This window comes from Danio rerio, chromosome 15, assembly GCF_049306965.1.
Source record: "Danio rerio strain Tuebingen ecotype United States chromosome 15, GRCz12tu, whole genome shotgun sequence".
Taxonomy (NCBI): domain Eukaryota; kingdom Metazoa; phylum Chordata; class Actinopteri; order Cypriniformes; family Danionidae; genus Danio; species Danio rerio.
The window spans coordinates 33644746-33668398 of NC_133190.1; the positions used below are offsets into that span (position 1 = coordinate 33644746).

At 37.6% G+C, this 23653-nt stretch overlaps 3 protein-coding genes across 7 annotated transcripts in view; 1 reads left to right on the forward strand and 2 right to left on the reverse strand.

Moving 5' to 3' along the window:
• or40a1 (odorant receptor, family 40, subfamily A, member 1) overlaps positions 1-23653 on the forward strand; it is a 617996-nt gene that overhangs the window by 315794 nt on the left and 278549 nt on the right. The window lies entirely within an intron of this gene.
• The window catches only part of ksr1b (kinase suppressor of ras 1b), a 98407-nt gene continuing 79604 nt past the window's right edge, over positions 4851-23653 (reverse strand). For 2 of the 3 annotated variants that reach the window (XM_073923846.1, XM_073923849.1), the window contains one exon: positions 4851-5736. In XM_073923846.1, the coding sequence (XP_073779947.1) occupies positions 5538-5736 (199 nt within the window). In that variant the 3' untranslated portion in view covers positions 4851-5537. The remainder of the gene's footprint in view (positions 5737-23653) is intronic. The other variant, XM_068213758.2, reaches the window with a different exon arrangement.
• On the reverse strand, positions 9758-23277 carry lgals9l3 (lectin, galactoside-binding, soluble, 9 (galectin 9)-like 3). Of its 2 annotated transcripts, NM_001001817.2 has the most exons (11): positions 22880-23277; positions 20941-21029; positions 18436-18640; positions 18169-18288; positions 17309-17338; positions 17179-17208; positions 17061-17090; positions 16735-16764; positions 15229-15317; positions 14954-15110; positions 9758-11109 (listed from the first exon to the last, which is right to left on the reverse strand). In NM_001001817.2, the coding sequence occupies exons 1-11, from the start codon at positions 22913-22915 to the stop codon at positions 10963-10965; spliced, it is 963 nt and encodes a 320-aa protein (NP_001001817.2). In that variant the 5' UTR covers positions 22916-23277; the 3' UTR covers positions 9758-10962. The 2 variants fall into 2 exon arrangements, with proteins under 2 accessions (NP_001001817.2, XP_068069572.1); XM_068213471.2 differs by lacking the exon at positions 17309-17338 and having other exon boundaries at positions 22880-23015.

Consider the following 23653-nt stretch of genomic DNA (forward strand, 5'->3'; position numbering starts at 1 on the left):
GTAGAAAGATTCACCCTGTTTTTTCCTCCCCATACTGTAATTTATGACAAGCAACAAAAATAATTTCTACTCAGTTGAAAACAGTAAACTACAAATAATAATAATAATATTAAATCCCTGTCCAGTGTCTGCTGTAGGGAAAAGGGAATTTATTTTTATTACTTTTGTGTCTTTATTTTTTATTAGAAAAATGTTTAGAGCAACAACAGATTAATTAATCTTATTTTTTGTATGGTACCATGTATTGACCAAGTGTACTTCTTCTTTCTAAGAAGTTGCACACTTCTAAGAAGGAACTTCTGACAAGAGGGAAACAACAGCCTTTGCTCCAGACTGCTGTCTAAAAAGAAGTCTAGGCATGTCACAAGGAGCTGGATGCTTATAGAAGTTGTGAAATACATTAAAGATACACTTAACTGTTCAGTTCTGGTATACAGAGAAGGGTTGCAGAAAGAGAAAGTATGTTTGGTGTACAAGAGCCAAAGGTATGCAGAATGACTAAGTCGTTTTTAAAAATCTGCGGATTTCTGCGGAATTATTTTGGGAGGATCATAACTAAAACTTAATATGTAAAATTAAATATAATATCTTTCTAACTTTTATTTAATGTTTAAAATGCAAATCCACTTAGATTAGATTTGGTAAACAAAGCAAGTCTCTCATATACTTTAACATATCTACTAAAAGACTGAAACTATTACTGTACAAACAGCCTTGTACATAAATCAGATCAACATTTTCATATTAGTCAATAATATTACTTTAAATAATTAAAAATTGAATAAAAATAGATATACACACATTTACTCAAGCAAACAAACAGAATCAATGATGGGGTAAAAATCTGCAGAAATCAGCCAAAAATATGCGCAGATTCCGTGTGGGCCCACTGATAAATGACGTTACACCAATACTCCACCTGTTAATATCAGTTGTGTATATATGCTGGAGTCAGGGAAATGTAAGTTCCCCTTCGGATGGGGAACTTCAATGGGATAGTGGATTTAATGGGAATTTCGTTGAGAAAGCCAATCTTCTAAAAGAGTATGTAAACGGCCCAATGAATTGGCAGCATCAGCTTGCACACCTGATGCTTGTTGCAATCAGTTAGGCAATAAAAGCACAGGAAAAGCAAGGAGATGCATCCTTTTTTCTTCAGAGACATCACAGCCTCGTCGATAAGGGTTCCTCCTGCTGATCATCAGCGATTCCGAGCACACGAGATCAGTCTCCCGGTCCAGATTGTGATACACGCGTCGGCAAACGCGCTTTCAAGCTGGGTTTTCTCCCTTGCCTGGCGTTCTTTGGGTCCGGTCCTCCAGAGCGGTTTGTATATTGCACTTTCACCTAAAAGAGCAACACAGTCGTGCAGCGCATCCTTTTCAGAATGTTGCTTTGACCGTGGGTTTCTGGATGCAGTGGTTTCCTGTCCCCGGATGATGGGCACGAGCACTGCGTTGCATGTCTGGGGGTCCAGCTTGTTAATGCGGTGCTCACGGGCAGTACATTCCTTCACTTCGACGACATGTCTGTTGCGCAGTTAAGATTGCGGATCGCTCTTGCAAAAGAGCCACCCACCCCAGATGTCTCCCTTTCAGCAGTTGGGCGCTCTGCCAGATCTGAGGGCTACAGTGGGAGTAAATCTCTGGGAGGACCTCTTGCTCCTCTACGCGCTCTATCCAAGCTTCGAGTGAGAGAAGCGCTTGCTCTCCTTAGAGAGAGCACTTTTTCCACTTCCCCAGATGTGACAGCCCGAATTCTGCCAGACTGGGACGCTTTGCCTTCCAGCTCGCAGGTTCCATGCATTCCGCCAGTGGCTCACAGGTACTGGGAGGACGGTCTCCTTTCTCCCACTCCTCAAGCCCCCCCTCTGGAGTGTGGTGCGAGGTGAGAGTGAATCTTGCCTCTAGCTCTTTAGCAGGACCCGCACGCATCCCGGATCAGCACACCAACTCCACGCTGGCCCACTGCTGGTACATCAGTGATTGTAGCGATGAGTCCAATAGCGAGAGCTCTGCCTGCCTGGTTAGCGCAGACCAGCCCTTTGCGATGGCTTAAACGCACAATCAGACTTGGCTATGCGATTCAGTTCGCGAAACGGTCCCCCAAGTTCATGGGTGTGTATTTCACTATGGTCAGCCCCCTGTCCGCCCCTGTCTTGCGAGAGGAGATTGCTGTCCTCCTGGCGAAGTCCTCCTGCAATTGAGCCGGTCCCTCCAGCCGAGATGGAAAGCGGGTTTTAAAACCCGTACTTCATTGTGCCCAAAAAGAGCGGTGGGTTACAGCCAATCCTAGATCTGCATGTTTTGAACCGCTGTCTGCACAAGCTTCCATTTAGAATGCTCACGCAGAAACGCATTCTCCGGTGCGCTCGTCCTCGGGATTGGTTTGCAGTAATAGACCTGAAGGACGGTACTTCCATGTCTCCATTCTTCCACACCACCGTAGGTTTTTGCGTTTTGCGTTTGAAGGTTGAGCTTGGCAATACAAAGTCCCCCCCTTCGGGCTCTCTCTGTCTCCACGGGTCTTCAGTGACAACTGGCTGATTTTAGCCCACTTTTGGGAGCAATTGATTATGCACAGAGACAAGGTGCTCCGGCACCTTCACCTGTTGGGGCTTCAGGTCAACCGAGAAAAGAGTAAACTCGCCCCCGTGCAGAGGATCTCTTTTCTCGGGCTGGAGCTGGACTCGGTCACCCAGACAGCGCACCTCTCCGGAGAGCACGCTCGGCTAATGCTGAACTGTCTGAGAGAGTTCGACAGCAAAATAGTGGTCCCACTGAAATTATTTCAGAGGCTCCTGGGGCATATGGTATCAGCAGCCGCTGTCACGCCACTCAGATTACTCCATATGAAACCACTTCAGCACTGGCTTTACAATCGAGTCCCCAGATGTGCATGACATGCGGGCACACACTGCCCGTCACTGTTACTGTCCTGTGTTGCTGCGCCCTCAGCCCTTGGAACAACCCCTCAATCCTAAAGGCCGGAGTGCCTCTAGGACAGGCGTCCAGTCATGTTGTTGTTTCAACAGATGCTTCCAGCACAGGCTGGAGGGCTGTGTGTTGCAGGCATGCAGCTGCGGGCCTGTGGAAAGGAACCTAGTTGCATTGGCATATCAGTCATTTTTTTTCCGGTTGCTGGAGCAGCAGCACGTGTTGGTCAGGATGGACAGCATGGCGGCGGTGGCATATATCGACCACATGGGGGGTATTCGCTCTCGCCGCATGTCTCAGCTCGCCCGTCGTCTGCTCCTCTGGAGTCATACGCGGCTGAAATTGCTGCGCGCCATTCACATTCCAGGTGAGTTCAACCGTGCAGCCAACCTGCTCTCACGGCAGCCTTTACGCCCCGGAGAATGGAGACTCCACCCTGAGTCTGTTCAGCTGATATGGGCGCGATTCGGGGAAACCCAGATCGATCTGTTTGCTTCCCCCGAGAACGCTCATTGCCAGTTGTGTTTTTCTTTGACCGGGGTCTCTCTCTTGGCACGGATGCACTGGCCCACAGATGGCCTCGGGGCATGTGCAAATAAGTGTTTCCCCCAATGAACCTGCTCGCGCAGTTACTGTGCAAGGTCAGGGAGGACGAGGAGCAGGTCCTGCTAGTTGCGCCCCTCTGGCCCAACCAGACCTGGATGTCAGAACTCTCCCTCTTTGCGACGGCCCTCTCCTGGCAGATCCCTTTGAGAGAGGACCTACTCTCTCAGGGACAGGGCACCATCTGGCACCCTCGCCCCGATCTTTGGAACCTCCACTTGTGGTTCTTCCGACTGCGGTGGTTAATACTATCCCCTTAGGCTAGAGCCCCCTCCACGAGGCGCGCCTACGCCCTGAAGTGGAGTCTATTTACTAAATGGTGAGTCTCTCACAGAGAAGACCCCCGAAATTGCCAAATCAATGTTGTGCTGATCTGATGCTGGAGAGCAGGCTGTCGCCCTCCACACTTAAGGTTTCCGTGGCTGCCATCTCTGCTCATTATGATCACGGTGGCTGGCAGCACCATGGGAAGACAAAACCTTAATCTGGTTCCTCAGAGGCGCTAGGCGAATTAATCCACCCCGTCCCCCTCTCATGGCCTCTTGGGATCTCGCCCTTACGAGCCTATATACAGATCCCTTCAAACCACTCGACTCAGTATCTTTAAGATTACTGTCCCTGAAAACAGCTCTGCTGGTCACATTGGCATCGATTAAGAGGATCGGTGACCTGGAGGCATATTCGATCAGTGACTCGTGCCTGGAATTTGGGCCGGCTTAATCTCACATTATCCTGGGACCCCGCCCAGGATATGTGCCCAAGGTTCCTACCACACCGTTTAAAGACCAGGTAGTGAGCCTGCAAGTGCTGCCCCCGAGGAGGCAAACCCAGCCCTTTCATTACTTTGTCTAGTTCGGGTTGACGTACTCTGCTTTCTCCAGTTTAACAAACCTGCCATTTTGAAACAGAAAACCCAGAGTTTCTCTCATTTCAGGGTTAACATACTCAGAGTTTTCACTTAACCTCCTTTCTAAAACGGGCCCCAGGTCTTCTCACCCTATATGGTTTATAAATACATTTAAAAAAATTTTAACAAAACAAAAGTATTGGGACTTATTGTAGAGAAGATAATAAAATGAATCTATATTGGTTTTAAAGCCATTAAATTACCTTTTATAGTGTTAGTTATGTAGAGTTTAGTTAAAAGTGATTTTAAGGCCTTACATTTTTTTTAGACATTTTAGGACTTTTTGAAATCTTGCGGACACCCTGGATGAAGCAGAAACTTCTGTTTAACTCAAATGAATATGTTCTGAGGTAGAAGGTAAAAAAAAATTATTAGCCCCCCTTTTAAATTTTTTTTCTCTTTTTAAAATATTTTCTAAATGATGTTTAACAGAGCAGAACATTTTCCCAGTGTGTTTGATAATATTTTTTTCTGGAGAAAGTCTGATGTATTTTATTTTGGCCAGAATAAAAGCTGTTTTAATTTTTAAACACCATTTTATGGACAAAATTATTAGCCTCTTTAGGCTATTTTTTTTTCAATAGAACAAACTATCATTATACAATAACTTGCCTAATTATCCTAACCTGTTTTAAAAGTTCGTCAACCAGCCTAAGTGGCTAGCGGGAGTGGCTGTCTAACCTAGTTGGCGGGTGTTAATGTCAAGCCCTGTTGCCACGTATGCAAAAAAAGCAGAAAAATCTAATCAGATCCATTTTAATGACAAACAAGAGTATAAAGCTGATTGACACAACATGAATTTGTATTTACTTTTTGTGTGCAAACATTTTGGATGAAAACCGTGAAATGAACTTTACATTTTGAAATGTATTATTATTATAATATAATCCTGGATTTTCAATATCATTACTCCAGTCTTTAGTGTCACACGATCCATTAGAATTCATTATATGATTAAAATATGCTGATTTGATGCTCAAAAACATTTCTTATTATCAACGCTAAAAATAGTTGAGCTGTTTAATATATTTGTTGTAACCATAATTCATTCATGATGCTTCAGCAACATTATAAATGCCTTTACATCTTTGCTAAATAAAATAAAACAAATAGATAAACAATTTTTTTTTATATATTTCACCTGGTGATAATGGCCAGATGTGGTGGGTGCATGCTGATGTAGTCCTTGAAATAGACCCTATATTTGGGCAGATCATCCACTTCATCATCTTTAGATTCTTCCTCTGATCCTTCCTGATCCTGAGCGTCGTCTCCTTGCTGCTCGTCATTCTGGGTGAGAAGAATATAGTAATTAGAGGGGTCAAAAATACAGTTAGAGTTTAGAGTCGTGCTTCGAAAGCATTTTAAGGGTTATACAATATGAAATGAAACAATTTGGTAATGACACAACGTCTCTGTATGGAGGGCAATACATGCCAAAATTCTTTAAACATTAAAGGCTGATTTATACCTATACATCAAGTGCACACATTTGGTCAGGTGCAGCCTATGCGCAATCGCATAGCCCTTGCCATGGCTGACGCTGACGCTGACGTGCACCTCTCAAAACATGTAACTACATGTCGCAATGACATGTAGCGCAAGCTTTATGATTGGTCAGCTTGGCAGTAGTGACAAGAGTGGGTGGTGCTAAAAGCCACAAGCTCAATGGAGTGATTGTTTACAAGTGTCTAGTCAAGTGAAGGAGCTCCAGATGGAAAGTTTTGTTTTGTGTTTACCCTATGAATAAAGTTGTTTCACGTCCGCCGTTTCCCGCCTCTGAATGTGTGAGTTTTGCAGTGTTCAGAAAAAACAAAACACCAGCGAAGAAAAATGACAAAGAGGAACATTAAAACATACTGCCAGCTAGTGTTTCGGAAGTGTTATTGCAGAACAACACAAACAACACGCAGAAGTATACATGCATGACTTAGCGCAAGACAGGCGTCGTGGGTCACGCTGATCACTCAACGCAAAAGTATAAATCAGCCTTACACATTTTCACAGTTTGACCATGCAAAAGTGCCAATTTTAAATATTTTTATACTTCTGGCTCACATCGCCTTCCATACTGTATCTGGAAATGCATTTTATTTAAAGCGATACATAACATCTGTTGTTTATTATGTATGTGCTAAACTATATGTCAAATTTAATGAGTTTGAAAGCATTTTAACAGTTATACAGAATGAAAATTTTAAAATAGGTACTTGCACAGTGTATGGAGGGTGATCAGTGCCAAAAGGCAGTAATACTGCGAAGAAAAAAAAACTTAAAAGAGATAGTCCACCCAAAAATAAATATCACCTCATCATTTACTCACCCTCATGTAGTTTTAAACCTTTAATTCAACAGGAAAGAAGAAAGAAGATATTTTGAAAAATGCTGGTTGCTGGAATCTATTGACTTTTATAGTAGGAAAAAAACATATGGAAGTCAATGGGTCTCAGACACCAGCATTTTAAAAAATATGTTCTTTTGTGTTCAAAATTAGAAAAAACAACAAATAGGTTTTGAACAAGTAAGGGTGAGTTTTGGGTGAACTATTCCTTTAATGCAATTGAAATGACATTCCATTGTACATCTATTGTAACAGTTTATGTTCATGCTATCTGGGTTAAAAAATGATCCATTTATTCATTCGAGAGCTTTGAAAGCATTTTAAAGGTGATATGAAGCAAAACATTTGGTTATGGAAAAATGTCTGTCTATGGAGCGGGCAATCCATGCAAAAATTCTTTAAACAAAAATAATCTAGATACAGTTTTACCATGAAATAGCAATTTTTAATATTTGAATACTTTTGGCCCTAATCACCTTCCATATCTGTAAAGAGGCTTTTTATGAAAATCAATATATAACATTTGTTGTTTGCTACATACAGTTGAAATCAGAATTGTTAAACCACCTTTGAACTTTTTTTTATTTTATTTTTTTTTTTATAGATTTCCCAAATGATGTTTAACAGAGCAAATAAATTTTTACAGAATGTCTGATAGTACTTTTTTCTTTGGGAGAAAGTCTTATTTGTTTTATTTTGGCTAGAATAAAAGTTTTTTAATTTTTTAAAAACATTTTTAAGGTCAAAATTATTAGCCCCTTTAAGCTATTTTTTTCAATAGTCTACAGATCAAACCATCGTTACATAACAACTTGCCAAATTACCCTAGCCCGCCTAGTTAACCTAATTAACCTAGTTAAGCCTTCAAATTTCACTTTATAAAGCACTCAGTCAAGTTTATCTTATTTTGTACATTGAATTCCACCTTAATGAAAATATATTAAACAAATTCGATTAATGTAACCATTTAGCAGAAAACGGCATGTTTTACTATAGATTTTAGACCTAGGGCGCCGCCATCTTGGAATGTCGTTGTGTCTGACATCACGAGGTTGGTTGAGTTCCCTGCGCTGAACAGAAACAATGGAAGTCAGGGAGAGTGTAAAGCCTACTTTAAAGAGCCCCTATTATACATGAAATAGGGTCATATTTTTGTTTTAAGGGTCTCCAAAAACAGTCTAATATGCATGCAGGGTCAGAAAACACTTTCATAGTCTTATAATCTGCATTTATTTTTACCCAATTATCCCAGCGACTCCCATATGATTCGTTCAGTCATTCATTTGTTCCCAAACCCCTCCTTAGCGTGAAGCTAATCTATGCTAATTGGACCAATCAGCTAATCAACAATACAGAAGTAGTTTACCACGTCTCCCTTCTCTAAACCGAAAATACTGGCAAACTGCAGAGGTTGTGTTCGTTTTAGAGACCAGGTCACTTGGTGCTCCACTCGGCACCTTACCTTACCTCACCTCTCTCTCTCTCCTCCACACTGTCCCGTGATAAAAAACATGCATACACATTTTTAGGCATTAAATATATAATATTTCATATTTAATACTTGTCTCTTATTTAAGTGCATTGTTTTTATGACGGTATAGCGGTATTGAAACTGACACGGTTGCTATTTTTTGATCCCGCGGTTTACCATATTACCGTATTACTGCCCAAGCCTAGTTTGCATGTTCTCCCCGTGCTGTTGTGGATTTCCTTGGTAAAGCTAAATTGTTCGTAGTCTATGTGTGTGGATGAGTGTGTGTATAGGTGTTTCCCAGTGATAGGTTGCAGCCGGAAGGGCATTCGCTGCATAAAACATATGCTGGATAAATTGGCGATTCATTCCGCTGTGGCGACCCCAGATTAATGAGTGAAGTTTCACAAACTAATTTCGAGAGGAGCACGTGATATGATTGGGCACGACTATCTCCTGTGTAATCAGTAATAATCCAATCAGAGTAATCCAAGTTTACTGTAAATGGATTGTTTTTTCCCTACTGCTCTATCTTTTTTTTTGGAAGAATTCCCCCTTCCACCCCATCTCCTCTTTTTTCTCTCTTTTCTAAGGGGGAGCTATCGAGACCTACCAGATCTTGGATCCCCTTATACGTTTATTGACCGGGCGGGAGCCTTGGGCTCAAGTATCTCCGAGCTTAGGGTTCTCTCCTGGGACAGCATGCCAAACCTGCTATTAACGCCTAGTATATCTAAGTGGGAACTCTTGAAAGGGACTAAGCCGAAAAGAAAACAAATTAATGAATTAAATTTGGCCTATATACATTTTTTGCAACAATTTAGCAAAACCTATTTTTGTCTGTATGAAACTGTATAAACAAATTCATTCATTTATTAATTTTCTTATCGGCTAAGTCCCTTTATTAATCCGGGGTCACCACAGCGGAATGAACCGCCAACTAATCTAGCACGTTTTTACACAGTGAATGCCCAGCCGCAACCCATCTCTGAGAAACAATCACACACACTCATTCACTACAGACAATTTAGCCTACCCAATTCACCTGTACCGCATGTCTTAGGACTGTGGGGGTAACCGGAGGATCCAGAGGAAACCCACGCGAAGGCAGGGAGAACATGCAAACTCCACACAGAAACGCCAACTGACCCAGTTGAAGCTGGAACCAGTGACCTTCTTGCTGTGAGGCGACAGCACTACCTACTGCGCCATTGCGTTGCTGTATAAACAAATAACATTTTCAAATTTATTCAGATTTTTAATTTTCACCAAACTCCTTAATTTTTTTTAAAACACTGCAAGCACAACAGCAGTCTACTAAATTTGACCTAAACATTTGATTTGTTTGAAAGTAATACATGCATCTATTCTGATGCTTGACTAATACTATTAGTAGTTTTTTGCTATTAATGTTTTTTACTGAACCTTAAATTAGTTTTATTCTTTGTGGAAGTGTAGTGTATTTTAAATACAAACAATAATGTTAGTGACAACAAAACTTAAATGGTAAAAACTTTATTGTTTTTTTGAGCATTAACCAGGTTGACAGTTTCAAGTTCACAGTAATAAAATGGCAAAGTAATATGACTCTACTGCCACCTTAATGATAAATGAAATGTAACATAAACAGAGAGAAAACTGTTACTACAGTTGAAGTCAGAATTATTTAACAAATGAGTTCCTTCAATTCGACTGCCTTCACATTATTATAACCAAAAGAAAGTAGCATATTTCTTTAGAAAGAGTCTTGGTGAATATACCTGGACACATGGAATACTATTCATATAATAAATCACAGATAACAAAAAACATTTAAGCCCTGTTGAAATATTAAGCTTTAGAGCTGAAAAACAGCAAAAATGCTGCAATACTCTTCTTGAAAAGCCTGGTTCATTAAACCATTTTGATTAGGAAACATTTTGATTGGACAAACAATATTGACCTTATTCTTCATGTATGAGTGGACGCAGTCATTGGAATCTGCCTAAAGACTTCCGGTCTCCTTCACTTTTAGTGATTTTAAGGTATTAAAAACAGCTTGTGATGATGCTTGATGTTGCAAACTGACATTTCCTTATTATATTCTTTTATTTTTGTTTGTAGAACAAGTAGTAGACATTTTTCTGCCATTTATTAGTCAATTCTATTTCATTGGCACCAGAAACAGAAGTTCTAAAACAATCACAAAATGAGCGCACTTCTGCATTGTAGAATAAGGTCAATAGGACATTCATTTCCATGATTATGACATGATTTGCTGATTTATAGCTTTAAGCATGCATATAATGATCAAGAGAGCTCAACCTGCTGCAACTTAGAAATACACAAATACAAAAAACATTAGCAAATAAAGAAAACACCTTAATCGGCACACGTGTTGCAAATCCTCACAATGCAAACACAAATAGAAAACATGATGAAAATCCTCACAACAAATGCAAATAGCACGGACCACAATGGAAATGTTTTTTGTCAAACCGGCAAAGATGTTTTCTTATGTTGCAGCACGTTGAGTTCTCTCGGCTACCAACAGTTATATAAAAACATGCAACTACAGAACATATTATATGTGAAGCTAAACCACATTAAAAAACTGTTTATGTTCACATTCAGTCATATTTTAGCATTGCAGAGCACAATAATTAGTAATGCATTCCCTTGTTTTTCTTTTATTCATGATTTCCGTCTTAAACAGACGTCTCTGCTAGGCCTGCACTGAAGTCAGCTGCAGATCTCCACAAATCTCTAAAATGTCGATGTCGTTCAGCTTTGTGTAGCGATGTTTGTAAGTGTGTACTTGTTTGCCATTGACAAAGACATTGTAGTGTTGGGGATTACAGGAGATGGTGACCTGCAACACAAATACAAAACAAACAAGTATAGTTAACATTCAAGCCACAATGACAGCTTTTAGAGCAGGGGTTCTCAAACCCAGTCCTGGAAATCCGGTGTCCAGGAGATTTTAGCTCCAACTTGCCTCAAAACGCCTGCAAGGATGTTTCTAGAAAGCCTGCAATCACACTAGGCTTTTCTCCCGATAGACTTTCATTCATACGCACGCGAATGCGTCAGACCAGAAATGCAAGGTCATGCGTCAAGTTTCGCATGTTGCGGCGGTGCAAAGTTCAAGCTTGGTGAACTCTGACCTGCAAAAAGGCATCACATGACTGTGTGAGACCAATCGAGGATCAAAACATGACCTCTCTGGACAAGAATTTAAAATATGAACCAATTGCTCGCTTTTTTAACGTCTAATCATTTTGTTTAATTCTACCCCTTTTCGCAGCGCGATACGACAGAATTTTGCACACACAAGCACTAGTGTGACTGCAGCTTTATAGCTTGATTAGCTAGGCCAGGTGTTTCTGATTGGGGTTGGAGCTAAAATCTGCAGGACACTGGACCTCCAGCACTGAGATTGAGAACCCCTGTTTTAGAGTAATGTGAATGGCTTCTGTTTGTTTCGCATGCATATATGTAAGTTTGTATTGTTTAATGGCAACAATAAATCCTATTTACAGTCAAATGTACATATTCATCTACTCTTTACAATAATATCCAGCTGCAGGCCTGCAGAACCACACACGTTTTAGGCACACACAATCTGGCACACACAATCCAGGCAAACCATGTATGGTTACGACAGATGTTAATGTTATTAACATCTTTTTGAACATTGTCATCAATATATTTTGATATATTTGGTTAATAAATATTGTACACAATAAACAATAGTGTCTACTTTACTTTATTTCACAAATATTGCAATTGAGACGGCCGAATGGGGAGCATTGTTTCCGATCGCCATTTAATATAATAGACTGAACAGTTTTTAATCAGTCATTATATATATATATATATATATATATATATATATATATATATATATATATATATATATATATATATATATATATATATATATATATATATATATATATAACTAACAGCTGTGACAGATAAAGATAGTAGTTTATATATAAACTTATAATTATAATCAGATAATCAGTTAAGATAATCAGTTTATAACTATATATAGGCTATATATATATATTGTTTAAATGATTAACTATAGTAGGCTAATTTATTTTAAAGTGACATATTATTGTTTACTTTTTATATTTTACAACAAAGTGATTTTAACCAAGTATGATAATATTAAGATCTTGAATTAGTTTATTACACTTAATAAAACAATTAGGCGGTCTATTATGTTTTCTTTGTGTATGTGGACACGTGAATAAAGTCATAAAAAGTCATAAGTGTTACATAATTTAAGTTCAGAAACTGCAGAGATGTTAAAATGATCATTACGATATAATAATAATAATGACTGAAATGGGAAACCATACTTGTGAAATTCAATAGGTGGCGATAATGATAAAGAGTTGATTTGGTACTGTATGGTTTTCCTAAATCGTGTGTCCTAGATTGTGTGTGCCTAAAACGTGCGTTCTGCAGCTGGATATATCTCACTATTTAAGCTTAATAATTCTTTCTTGAATATTTCTAGTCTTGTTTTTCAGACAAGACACTCTTCAGAATATGTTTTGCAGATGTATGTCTGCTATCTGCTCATATATCTTTTTAAACTACTCAGATTTGTACAATTTAAACCACACAATGATACCTATACAAAAAAAATTTATACTTTTAATTAAGGTGCCAAAACTTTTAAATATTAAATAGCAGTGTTTTAAAATGGTGTTAATGTTATAACATTAACCATGGTAGTAATTAAACATGGAAGCTCGCAATGCTTATGATAGAGATGTGCTAATACATGTTTAAAAACAGCTAAAACATGTGCTTAATAAGTTAAATATGCTAATGCGTGTTATTTTAGTATAAAAACATGCTAACTTATATGACCAACATGTTAAAACATGTTAGTATATACCATAAAAATGCTAATTAATACTAATATGCTAGTTCATACTGCAAGCTTATGGCTGGAAAATAATTCGATATCAATATATATAGCGATCATTTTTTTTTTCAATAACGGTGACATGATTTTTAAACCCATTTCCGGTACTTCGATATAAATTTGCATATGTATGTTTTATTATATATACATATATGATCTTATACATTGTATCATTTGTCACTGAATGACTTTCAGTGCTCAGCCGTCAGAAAGAGCGCGATGTCACTTGCGTGATGACGTACATCACTGACATGCTCCCAGCGCTCAGCAGTTAAATAAGGGCCGTCGCAGAAAGTTTTTGCTACAAAATAAGTGTTTTATAAATTAGTTGATGAGAGAGGAAAGACTAATGCAGTGGTGTGGAAATGGTTCGGCTTTTTAAGTTTCGATAAACGTATAGTTTTGGTGCTCTGCAAAATGTGCAGGAGAGTGTTGCTGCCAAGCAGCGGGAACACATCAAATCTGTTCCGTCCGACAGAACATACTGAGAGTCAGAAGATGTGGCATCATAAAAGTTTAAACCCACCTGTCGCCTCACCAAACCAGCGGTGTATGAAGAGAACGCAATGAAGCTAACTCAGATGGCTATGAGATGCCGTGTAGTATTTAAATCAAACTTTGCTTATCAACACGTGCATATACACCTAAATTACTCGTATATAAACCTGTACTATGTTTAAAACATGTATGAAACTTGCACATATACATAAAAACTTGATGCATGCATACACATTTACACACACACATGCATTTAAACTTGATCCTTGCATATACTTGATTCTCCTATATACACCCAAATTAACACTCACACAAACAAACTCGCTGCATGCTGGTATAGCACTCTAGCAAACTGACAAAATAAAACTCACAAACATATTATATAAAAAGACTATATAAAATATATAAGAACTATTTTATGTTAAATGTTAATTGGGTAATTATACACAAATATATATAGTCAGATAGAACCCTTAAAGAACGTTCAAGATGAAAAGCAACCAGAACTATGAATATACTCATCTGTTTGTAAAGGCTAAGTACAAATAAAAAGTCAACATTCATTTTTTTTGTACTTTAAAACAACAAAAAAGAGCCTGGAGATATTAAAGACTTTGCAAATTCAGTTTGCAGACATTTGTAGGTACAGACATCTATTGTGTGCGTTCTTGGCAGTTCATAACCGTGTATTGTCCATATCCATATTGAAATTATATCGTATTGACTGAAATTAAGAAATGTATCATGATTTAAATTTTTGCCATATAGTCCAGCCTTATGCTAGCTGTTAACAAAATGCTCATAAATGCTAGATGTGTGCTTAGTACTTTAAAAACATTCAACAATGCTACAACATGCTAGCAGCATTCTGTCCTGCACGCAAGATGAAAACATGTTAACAACATGCTAATTAATGTTAAACATGCTAAAACAGGGTACCCAATCCTGTTCTACTTTCCTGCAAACTTTAGCTCCAGCCCAGATAAAGTACAACTGAACCAGCTAAATATGAACTGCAGATGTGTTTAAGCAGGACTGGATTTACCCTCAAGTGGTTCCAAACATTAATGACTTTCCTTGTTCTGCTATATAAAATATTTGAAAAAAAATGTATAAAAGTCAAAGGCTGTGGGATTCCAGCATTCTTTAAAAAGCCTTTTTGTGTTTTCTCCAATGGGTTTGGAGGGTATACTTTAGGTTAATAAACATTTTGAGGTAAACAATCTCTTTAACAGCAACAATCTCATATGTTCAGGGTAAGTTCTACCTGAAAAGGTTGTCCTTTGTGAAATGGCAGCCCTCCAAACCGTTCCTCCGCACCCCATTTCTCCATCTGGTTGGTGTTTCTCACAACAACATTCTCATCAAAACGGGGATTGTAGTGAAACGCAATCCCACTTCTGTAGCACAGGTTGAATGTTATTCTGATGGAGGAAGTAGAAAAATGGAGGAATTAATTTCAATAAAGCAGATTTACAAAATGATTTAATAAAAAAATGTTAGTTGAAATTCAAACAACACTATGGCAATTAAATGTCTAACCTTTTAGCATTAGGGTTGACAATTCCATTGATGACAATGTTTTTGCCTGGGTGAAGTCCCCCATTCATGACCGTTTTGTATGGGATGGTCTAAATGTGGGTAAAATTAAAGAGATATTTAAAAATGAGTGTAAAATGTTCAAGTGAAGTCATATACAATACAAAATCATATATTTCTACAATACATTTTAAGTGCTATTTAAAAGACCAATGAAGTTTTCCTGTGGAATGTTTTTTTTCTTTAGCTAAAATAACAGCAGTTTTTTTTTTTTTTTTTTGCAAAACAATTTTAAGAGCAATATTATTAGCCCCTTTACAGAACAAACTACTGTTATCCAATAACTTGCCTCATTAACATAATAACCTACTTATGTCCTCAAATTGCCCTTTGAGCCTATTACTATCATGCAAAATAAGCGATTAATATTATGTACTGTCCCCAGATCAAAGACAAAAGTAATTAGTTATTACAAGTATCACGTTTAAAAAATGTATTAAAGAAATCTTCTCTCTGTTAAATAATGCTTAAGAAATATTTTTGCAAATATTTACATTTCAGGAAAGGGCTAATATTTTTGACTTTAACAGTATATTTAAGTTATATACTGTAAGTTATACAAACGTATTACAATAAAATATATGCAAAAAAAAGAATAAATATAATAATATTATTATACTTATGCCTTATAATACCGTGTGGAATCATCAATAAACGCACGCACGCACGCACACACACATATACACATATACATATATATACACACACACACACACACACACACACACACACACACACACATATATATATATATATATATATATATATATATATATATATATACAGTATATACATACACAGAGACATGTTGGCAGGTTAGATGAACTCTATCTTTTTGTATGTTGTAGTGCTGTATTTATACCGATTTGCTCGCATATCAGGAATGTGTGTTGTGTTAACAGATATAAGCTTGGTTGAAATAAGAATAAGTCTGCAAGTTTTGCGTTTTTCCTTATCGCAAACACAACAGCAGACTGGTAACGTTAGTGGATTCGTTCTTATTTTCGGGGTTGATTATTCTGAAATCCCGATTGCAACAGAGAAATACTGTAGGCTGTAACACTGTAAGAAGATATCTCTGTAGATGATGGCATTTCATGTCACTTTCAGCCTTATAATCTTAAAGTGTAAATCAGCAGTTTTGTCATCACTTTAGACAGTCATTTAAACAATAGCTCTAAAGTGATGTTGGTGAATTAGTAACGGCTTCTGCTGTTTTGACGTCAGCTGCAGATGTGAATGAATGGCAGAACAAAGTAGTGCCTAATACAAAAGGGTTATAGACTCTCTGTGTTTGATTTTCTTTTTTATGTACAAGATTGTGCCGTCGAACTGTTGTATAAAGGAAATATCACACTCGTAGCAGTGTGCTATGGCTGTATATCAGCACTGGTGGGGTGCTCGTGTTAATGTTTTGATATCATTTCCTGTTGTGAGAGCTGCTCTTACATAGTTTGGTGCAGAAGGGAAGGCAGGGAACTGTAGGGAAACACAATTGTGCATTATTATCACTTTCTCACAAGGGGAAAACACCACAAAAACACCTGACAGTGATGAAAGATAAGCGAGGCTGGAAATATGATGCATCATCAAGATTAATCTACTGTCAACAATCTACAAAATTCGAAAAGTTGGCATTACATCCACAGATGTTTTCATGTTAAACACTGACTGCTTTTGTAGAGCGCTAAATGAATCATAAAATACATAAAGATATGACCTTTGATCTCATAAGGTTGTCACATGATGTATTTCATGACTTATTGACCACTTACCCCACATCCTGGAGGTACAGCATACTGAGGCTGTAAAAGAGGAACAGGAGAGGTTTATGACAGCTGACATGAAGATAATAATGTCCTTATGAATCAACTAAAGATATTTCCATCTTACCGCATAGCCTGCTTGGGGAGGAATGAAACCCTGGAAAAAGAATAGAGTACAAAGGTACTGCAGAGTTATACTGTAACTTAAGTTTAGCTGTGAGCTGATTTTACTGTGACAGGTACAGGGTAGGACTCACTGGAAAGGCTGGTTGTGGAGGGAAATAGGGCTGCAAAGACCAAACAAAATCATGTTGTTTAGTTTTTTGATTCAATCACAAATGCTCATAGAAATCTACAGTATGCATTAAAAATGTATTTGGACACTTCAAGCCATACTAATATATTAAATTACACTGATAATCAGTTTATTGCAGTAAATGAAACCTTTAATAGTTCTACATTTGTAATGATCAATTTCTAATTTGTGCAGTTTTTTCTAGTACTAAGTCACTCACTTTCTTCTGCTCGATCCCTTTTTTATTAAAATGTATGAAAAGCCAACTGAGCCGAGGTACAAACCAGCGACCTTCTTGCTGTGAGGGTACAGCACTACACTGCGTCGCTATATATATACAACAGTTCTGTCTGGTTCTTGAATCTGATTGGCTGATAGCAGTGCATTATTTTGCAAGTAACATCACACAAAAGCCTCTTCACCCTTCACTGTGTATCACTCCGCCCACATACAGCCAGCAACAAGCAGAGACACTACAGTTTGACAAATACTACTGTTGTTAGACAACAAAATGTACTTTTGAGGCTTTTTTTAGTTGAGAATATAGTTGTTTAGATTGCAACTATGCAGTTTTTTTGTGAGAATATATATCGACGGCGCATATATATATATATATATATATATATATATATATATATATATATATATATATATATATATATATATATATATTCATGTGTTGAATGAAACTTGGAGTTGCTCTTTGATTTTACACATTATTTCAAAACATACTAGCAAATGATTGCCAAAAATGGCTCTAAAAAAGGAAGTCATTTGTGAGAAAAGATTTGTTATGACCACATGTGCATTTTTTTCCCTCACCGCAGGATTCTGGAAGGCAACAGAGTTCACTTCCACCATTCCCTCCACTGCGACTGTGTCGACCTGAGTGAATGGTATCCGATGTTTGTAATCCATAAAATGTCTGCCATTTGTAGATATCTAGACAGATCCAGAAAAGTAAGAAGAGGTCAAACTCCTGAGATAATTTACCATTTATAACTTAATACACTTAAATAAATCAAAGATATATGGCCAATGGGGCTAATGCTGCTCAAAAACACTTGAACAAGGTGAACATTCCTGTACCTTGTATCTGTCTTGGGCAACGAGGATCTGCAGGGTGAATGTTTGACCTTTAGCAAAGGGAGATTCATACTTGCGCTCCTCTGAGCCCCAGGTCCTGTTCAGATATGAGTTGTGCACTACATAGTCAGTGTCTTCATAGCGTGGGTTAAAGTGAAGAGCAACGTTAGCCCCTGAATGAGAACCACACTGTAGGTTCACATGAAACCTGCAGGACAAAGAACAATCAAAGGCTTTAAGACAAACTGAGGACGTGAAAGAGTAATAAGGGAGTGTGACAAAAGAAGTATTTCAATAGATAGATTGGTTCTAAAATACAATAATAAATCAATGACACTTGATTAGAAATTTATCTACTTTGTGTTAAAGCAAAACACACACACACAAACATAGTAGTGCTGGGCGAAAATGAATCATGATTAAACCCATCCAATATAACAGTTTATTGTTTGACACAATATATGTGTACATATATTTATTATGTATATGTCAGGGGTGCCTAAACTCGGTCTTGGAGGGCCAGTGTCCTGTATAGTTTAACTCCAACCTTATACCAATCTGTATACCTAGAAAGAGCTTGAGTGGCTGGTTCAGGTGTGTTTAATTGGGGTTGGAACGAAAATATGCAGGACACCGGCCTTCCAGGACTGAGTTTGGGCACCCCTGATATATGTGATACACACACATACATAGGAACAAAACTACACAAAACAACCCCGCATTTTCCACAGACCACAGCGGAAATGTGTCAGGGGGCCCCAAAAAGTGACAAACTCTGCTGCTTTCTGTTAAGATGTCAGATTAGGGCTTACAAACATACAAAGAACAAAAAAAAGTACATTTTTGCGGTCCCCCAAAACATTTTCATTGAGGTCTGCTTCATTTGCAGTAAATGTCTGTATTTGCATGTGTTGTCAAATTGAGGAAGATATCTTTTCACGTTGTTAATGTATTTTTTCTATTTGCATGGGTTTACATAACCTGCAGCAACACTGTAAAAAAGTTGACAACTTAAAATTGTAAGGCACTCAGCTCCAGATCATTTTTGAGTTTCTCAACTTAGATCAAGTAAAGTAATTGGGTTGAAAGTTGAGTCAACTCAAAAAAGCTCTGCAGCAAGTTGCCTTACAATTTTGAGTTGAGTCAAAGACTATGGAATACACAAGTTTTGAATGGGGAAAAGTGTAACGGTCAATATGGCGAATGAAGTCCCACTTACAAGTACAGGAGCCAATCATCGATTGCTATTGAGAAACGTTTCTCCAGGGACCAGACGTGTGCTTTTACGACAGTTTTTGTGGTCAACAAATGCACTGGAATCTCAGCTAATACTTGCTTCACAGACATAAAAAATATTTCAAATAAAGCTTAAAATTTGTACTTTTAAACGAACCAAGTGCATTTGAAAACCAAAGTGTTTCGGTTTTGTAATCTGTGTGAAATAAACTTGAGGTACAGTCCATCCTGTCAAATGCACATCACATGACAGCAACTATTTAAATGCCGTCGCTGTCATTTCTGGAGGAGATTCGCCATCAACACCAAGTTGTGGATTACTTCTGAAGACCCGTGCAATCTGACGAAGCATTATCCAGAGGATGATAGTGTGTAGAACGATTACAAATGAGGTTGGTGTCATAATATTGTTCTTTTCGAGTGTGCATGCACATTAGCTTGGCTACCCTGAAAATATGCCAATTTAGTTTGATTCATACATTTAGAAGCGAAACATACGAGTCAGTTGTTGTTTACATTTATTGATGATTCCAAATATTTAATGTAATCATAAGCTTGGCAAACAGTTTTGGAGAATTTGATGTTTCCCCATTCAGATAGAATGCCCAAACATACTGCTTGAGAGGCGTTTCAAAGATGGCTGCCGAGTAAGTTGACTTGCATTAAAAGGACTTTGGTTGAGTCAACTTTTTTATTATTTTTTTTACCGCAAGGTTTAATCTCTCTTAGTCACCGTAGGTTAGACTCTAAATTGTGTATATGATGGACATTTTGTTATGAAAAGGATTTGTGAATGTAGCTGCATGGTAGGTCACATGCAACAGTATGTCCAGATTACACACAATGTAATGATAACAATGTAATTTCCTTTTCAAAATTAGTAGCATCTCAAAACAGTAGGCCTATGCAATTTCTGACACAACCAGTCACTAGGTATGTAATACTAATCAGCTGACAAGTTAAATATTTCCCTACTTTAGTAAAAAAAAAAAAAAACAGTGTGGAGGAGTGTGTGTGACCATGAAACAACTAAACTATTAACAATAAAAGTCAAGCTTGTTAAAAACAAACAGTATGTGTATTATCATTGTTGCAACTCTTTATCACACTGAACAAAAATTCAGCAGAATACACTATTAAAAATAAAGCCACCAGGTATATCCCACTTTTTCACAGAAGCACTTTTTTATACAGAGAAGAAAGTTTTAATAAACTAAATAATCTATCCACCTAAAAACTTTTGTTTTTGAAAACTTTTATATTATTCCTCACCTGTTAGCACCTGGTAAAACCCGTCCACTTATGATAATGCTTTTCCCGTCCTGCAGGCCGCCCTGAATTGGGCCTCTGAATGGAATTCTCTGTTTAGATGTAAATATTGATACGAAACATAAGTAGGCATACTGGTAATCCGGTAAGAAATCATTACTACTTTTCTAACCACAAACCTATGTCCAATTTACAGCTATGAATACTGTTTTAGTCTGCATTTTGGCCAATAAATGGATAGAATTACATGGTAAGCAAGATATGGAAATGAAATTAGGGCATGTGAAAGTTTCAAATTACACTCATTCATCAGGTGTTTATTTCAAACACCTCATTCTGGCTGTTTAAACTTGTATTACTTCACGGTTAGACTACTGCAATGACCATATGGTGCAGAAGTGCTCTTGGCATGTTTTGAGTGAGTGGCGAGTTTGAATCCCGGATCCACAGTGCAGACTGAAACATAACGGGGACAGAAGTTTCTCTGTGGCGGATCTGTGGTTATAAAACACTTTGCCCCTTAAGATTAGAATGGTTCCATTACTATTTATTTCTAAATCCCTCCTAAAAACGTACCTGTTCAGGATGGCCTTTTAATATTATTTTAATGGTCTTTTCTACTGCTTAATTTTAAAATTGATTCAGTCGTTTCTCTTGCTTCATTTGTATGTTTTTATACCCTCTCTTTATTTTACTCCGTCTTATGTACAGCATTTTGGTCAGTCTTGTGGCTGTTTTTAAATTTGCTTTATAAATAAATGAATTTGAACTCATTCAGAATTTCTGTAAATTTAATTATTTCATCATTTGAATATCAATGATTGTCATTTTTACTTTAATGTGCTCAATTCTCAAACTTTTTTCACATTTACCCACACTGTAGTCTGTTGGCCTAATTGTGGTGTATGTTTTCTCTATGAATGCTTCAGTAAAAGCGCACAAAGTGCCCCGCAACTGTGCAACATGATAATATAATATTTATAATATAATATGTGTACTATTTGTAATTGAATTCATTTGGTTTACTTTAAATAAAAAAATATATACAAGTAAAATTGTACTTTGGACTAAACGGCTGGTTTAAAGTAAAAATACTAAAACGAAAAGTTTAACTGGCGTTTTTTGCTTTAAGGCAAACTGAATAAAACGCCCCACTGAAAAATCCAGCTTAAACCAGCCTAGGCTGGTTAGTAGGTTTTAGCTGGTCGACCAGCCTGGTTTTAGAGGGGTATTGCCCATTTCCAGCATGGTCTTACCTGGAAAATGACCAGCTAAGTCCAGCTTGACCAGCCTTGTTTAAGCTGGACATAACTGGTTTTGTCTGGACTCTCAGCCTGGCTAGGCTGGTCAAGCTGGTTTTAGCTGGTCATCTCCCAGCCTGACCAGCTAAGACCAGGCTGGAAATGCTGGAAACCGGCCTGGAAATGCGCAAAACCCCTCTAAAACCAGGCTGGCCGACCATCTAAAACCAGCCAACCAGCTAGTTTAAATTGGATTTTTCAGCAGGGCTAGGTTATTCAGAAAAAAAAAACTTCTTAATTACAAGTGACAAGTTGCACAAATCCTCTATATATTCAAGTATGTTCAAGGAAATACTTTTTTTTCATAAAGGCATACAACACTTCACTGTGTGAACTGAACTGTTTGCCTAGCGGAAAACATATGTAATTAAATTACTCTGTGGAGTCAAAATAAAGCTTGAGGATATGATCTGACCCTCTAAACTATAAAGAAGGAACGAAGTCAGAAATAAACCCCTCCCTATGTGTGTCAACTTGCCCCATGCCCCCTTTTTTGTGGATTTTGCGGCATTTTATAGGCAGGCAAAAAGTCTTATCGCGAGGATAAGCAAAGTAACTCAAAACAGCCCAAAACACAAGTATTAAGAAGATATAAATGCAAATTCTGATTTTTTCCCGAACACAAATAACTAGGGACTTACCGGGTTATAGAAAGGTTGTTGCTGGTAAAAAGCCATTCTTCCAGTTATTTATCTTGCAGTTTCAAGTGAGCAGACAAAACCGATAGACAAAGCCTAAAGAAACTCCTTCTGAACACAGCAGTGAACCACCTCCAATGTCCGTTTTCCAAAGAAAAACGTGTAGGTTTCGCTTTCTCCTTTTACGATAAAACAGGAAGTTAGGCTGAGGTACAGTATGGGGTAGAATATATTATTCAAAAACGTAGTTTAAACTGTATCCTTGATTGTAGATTTATTCACATAACCAACCCGTTCAAGAAAGAGTTATATAAGATATATTGCAATATTTTATAATAATCCTATACGTTTATAAACATTTTTTCGGTCATCGCGAGAAGCTAATTTGAGCAAGATGCGGTTGGTCTGATTAAAAACAGGTGCAAAAGGCTTGAGGTCATACTCTTTGAAAATATACTGTAAATTCACTATTACCGAGCAGAATCTTAGCATAAATACGATATTTAATTGATATATAAATTAACCTTATATTCAACATTTGTTGGAAACAATTTACCTGTGATAGCTATATTTCTATTTCTTAAATTCCTTTGTTTCTTAGAAATAGCTGTACTTCCAATTCCAAGCCATAACATAATCAATGATAAAAAAGGATTTTAATATTACAAACATTCGATAATTACTGATAATTTTTTCACTTATTCACACTCAAGAATGTTACAACGTTTGACAAATGTGGACAGACTTGAATAGCAGAGATATCTAAGAAATTACTCC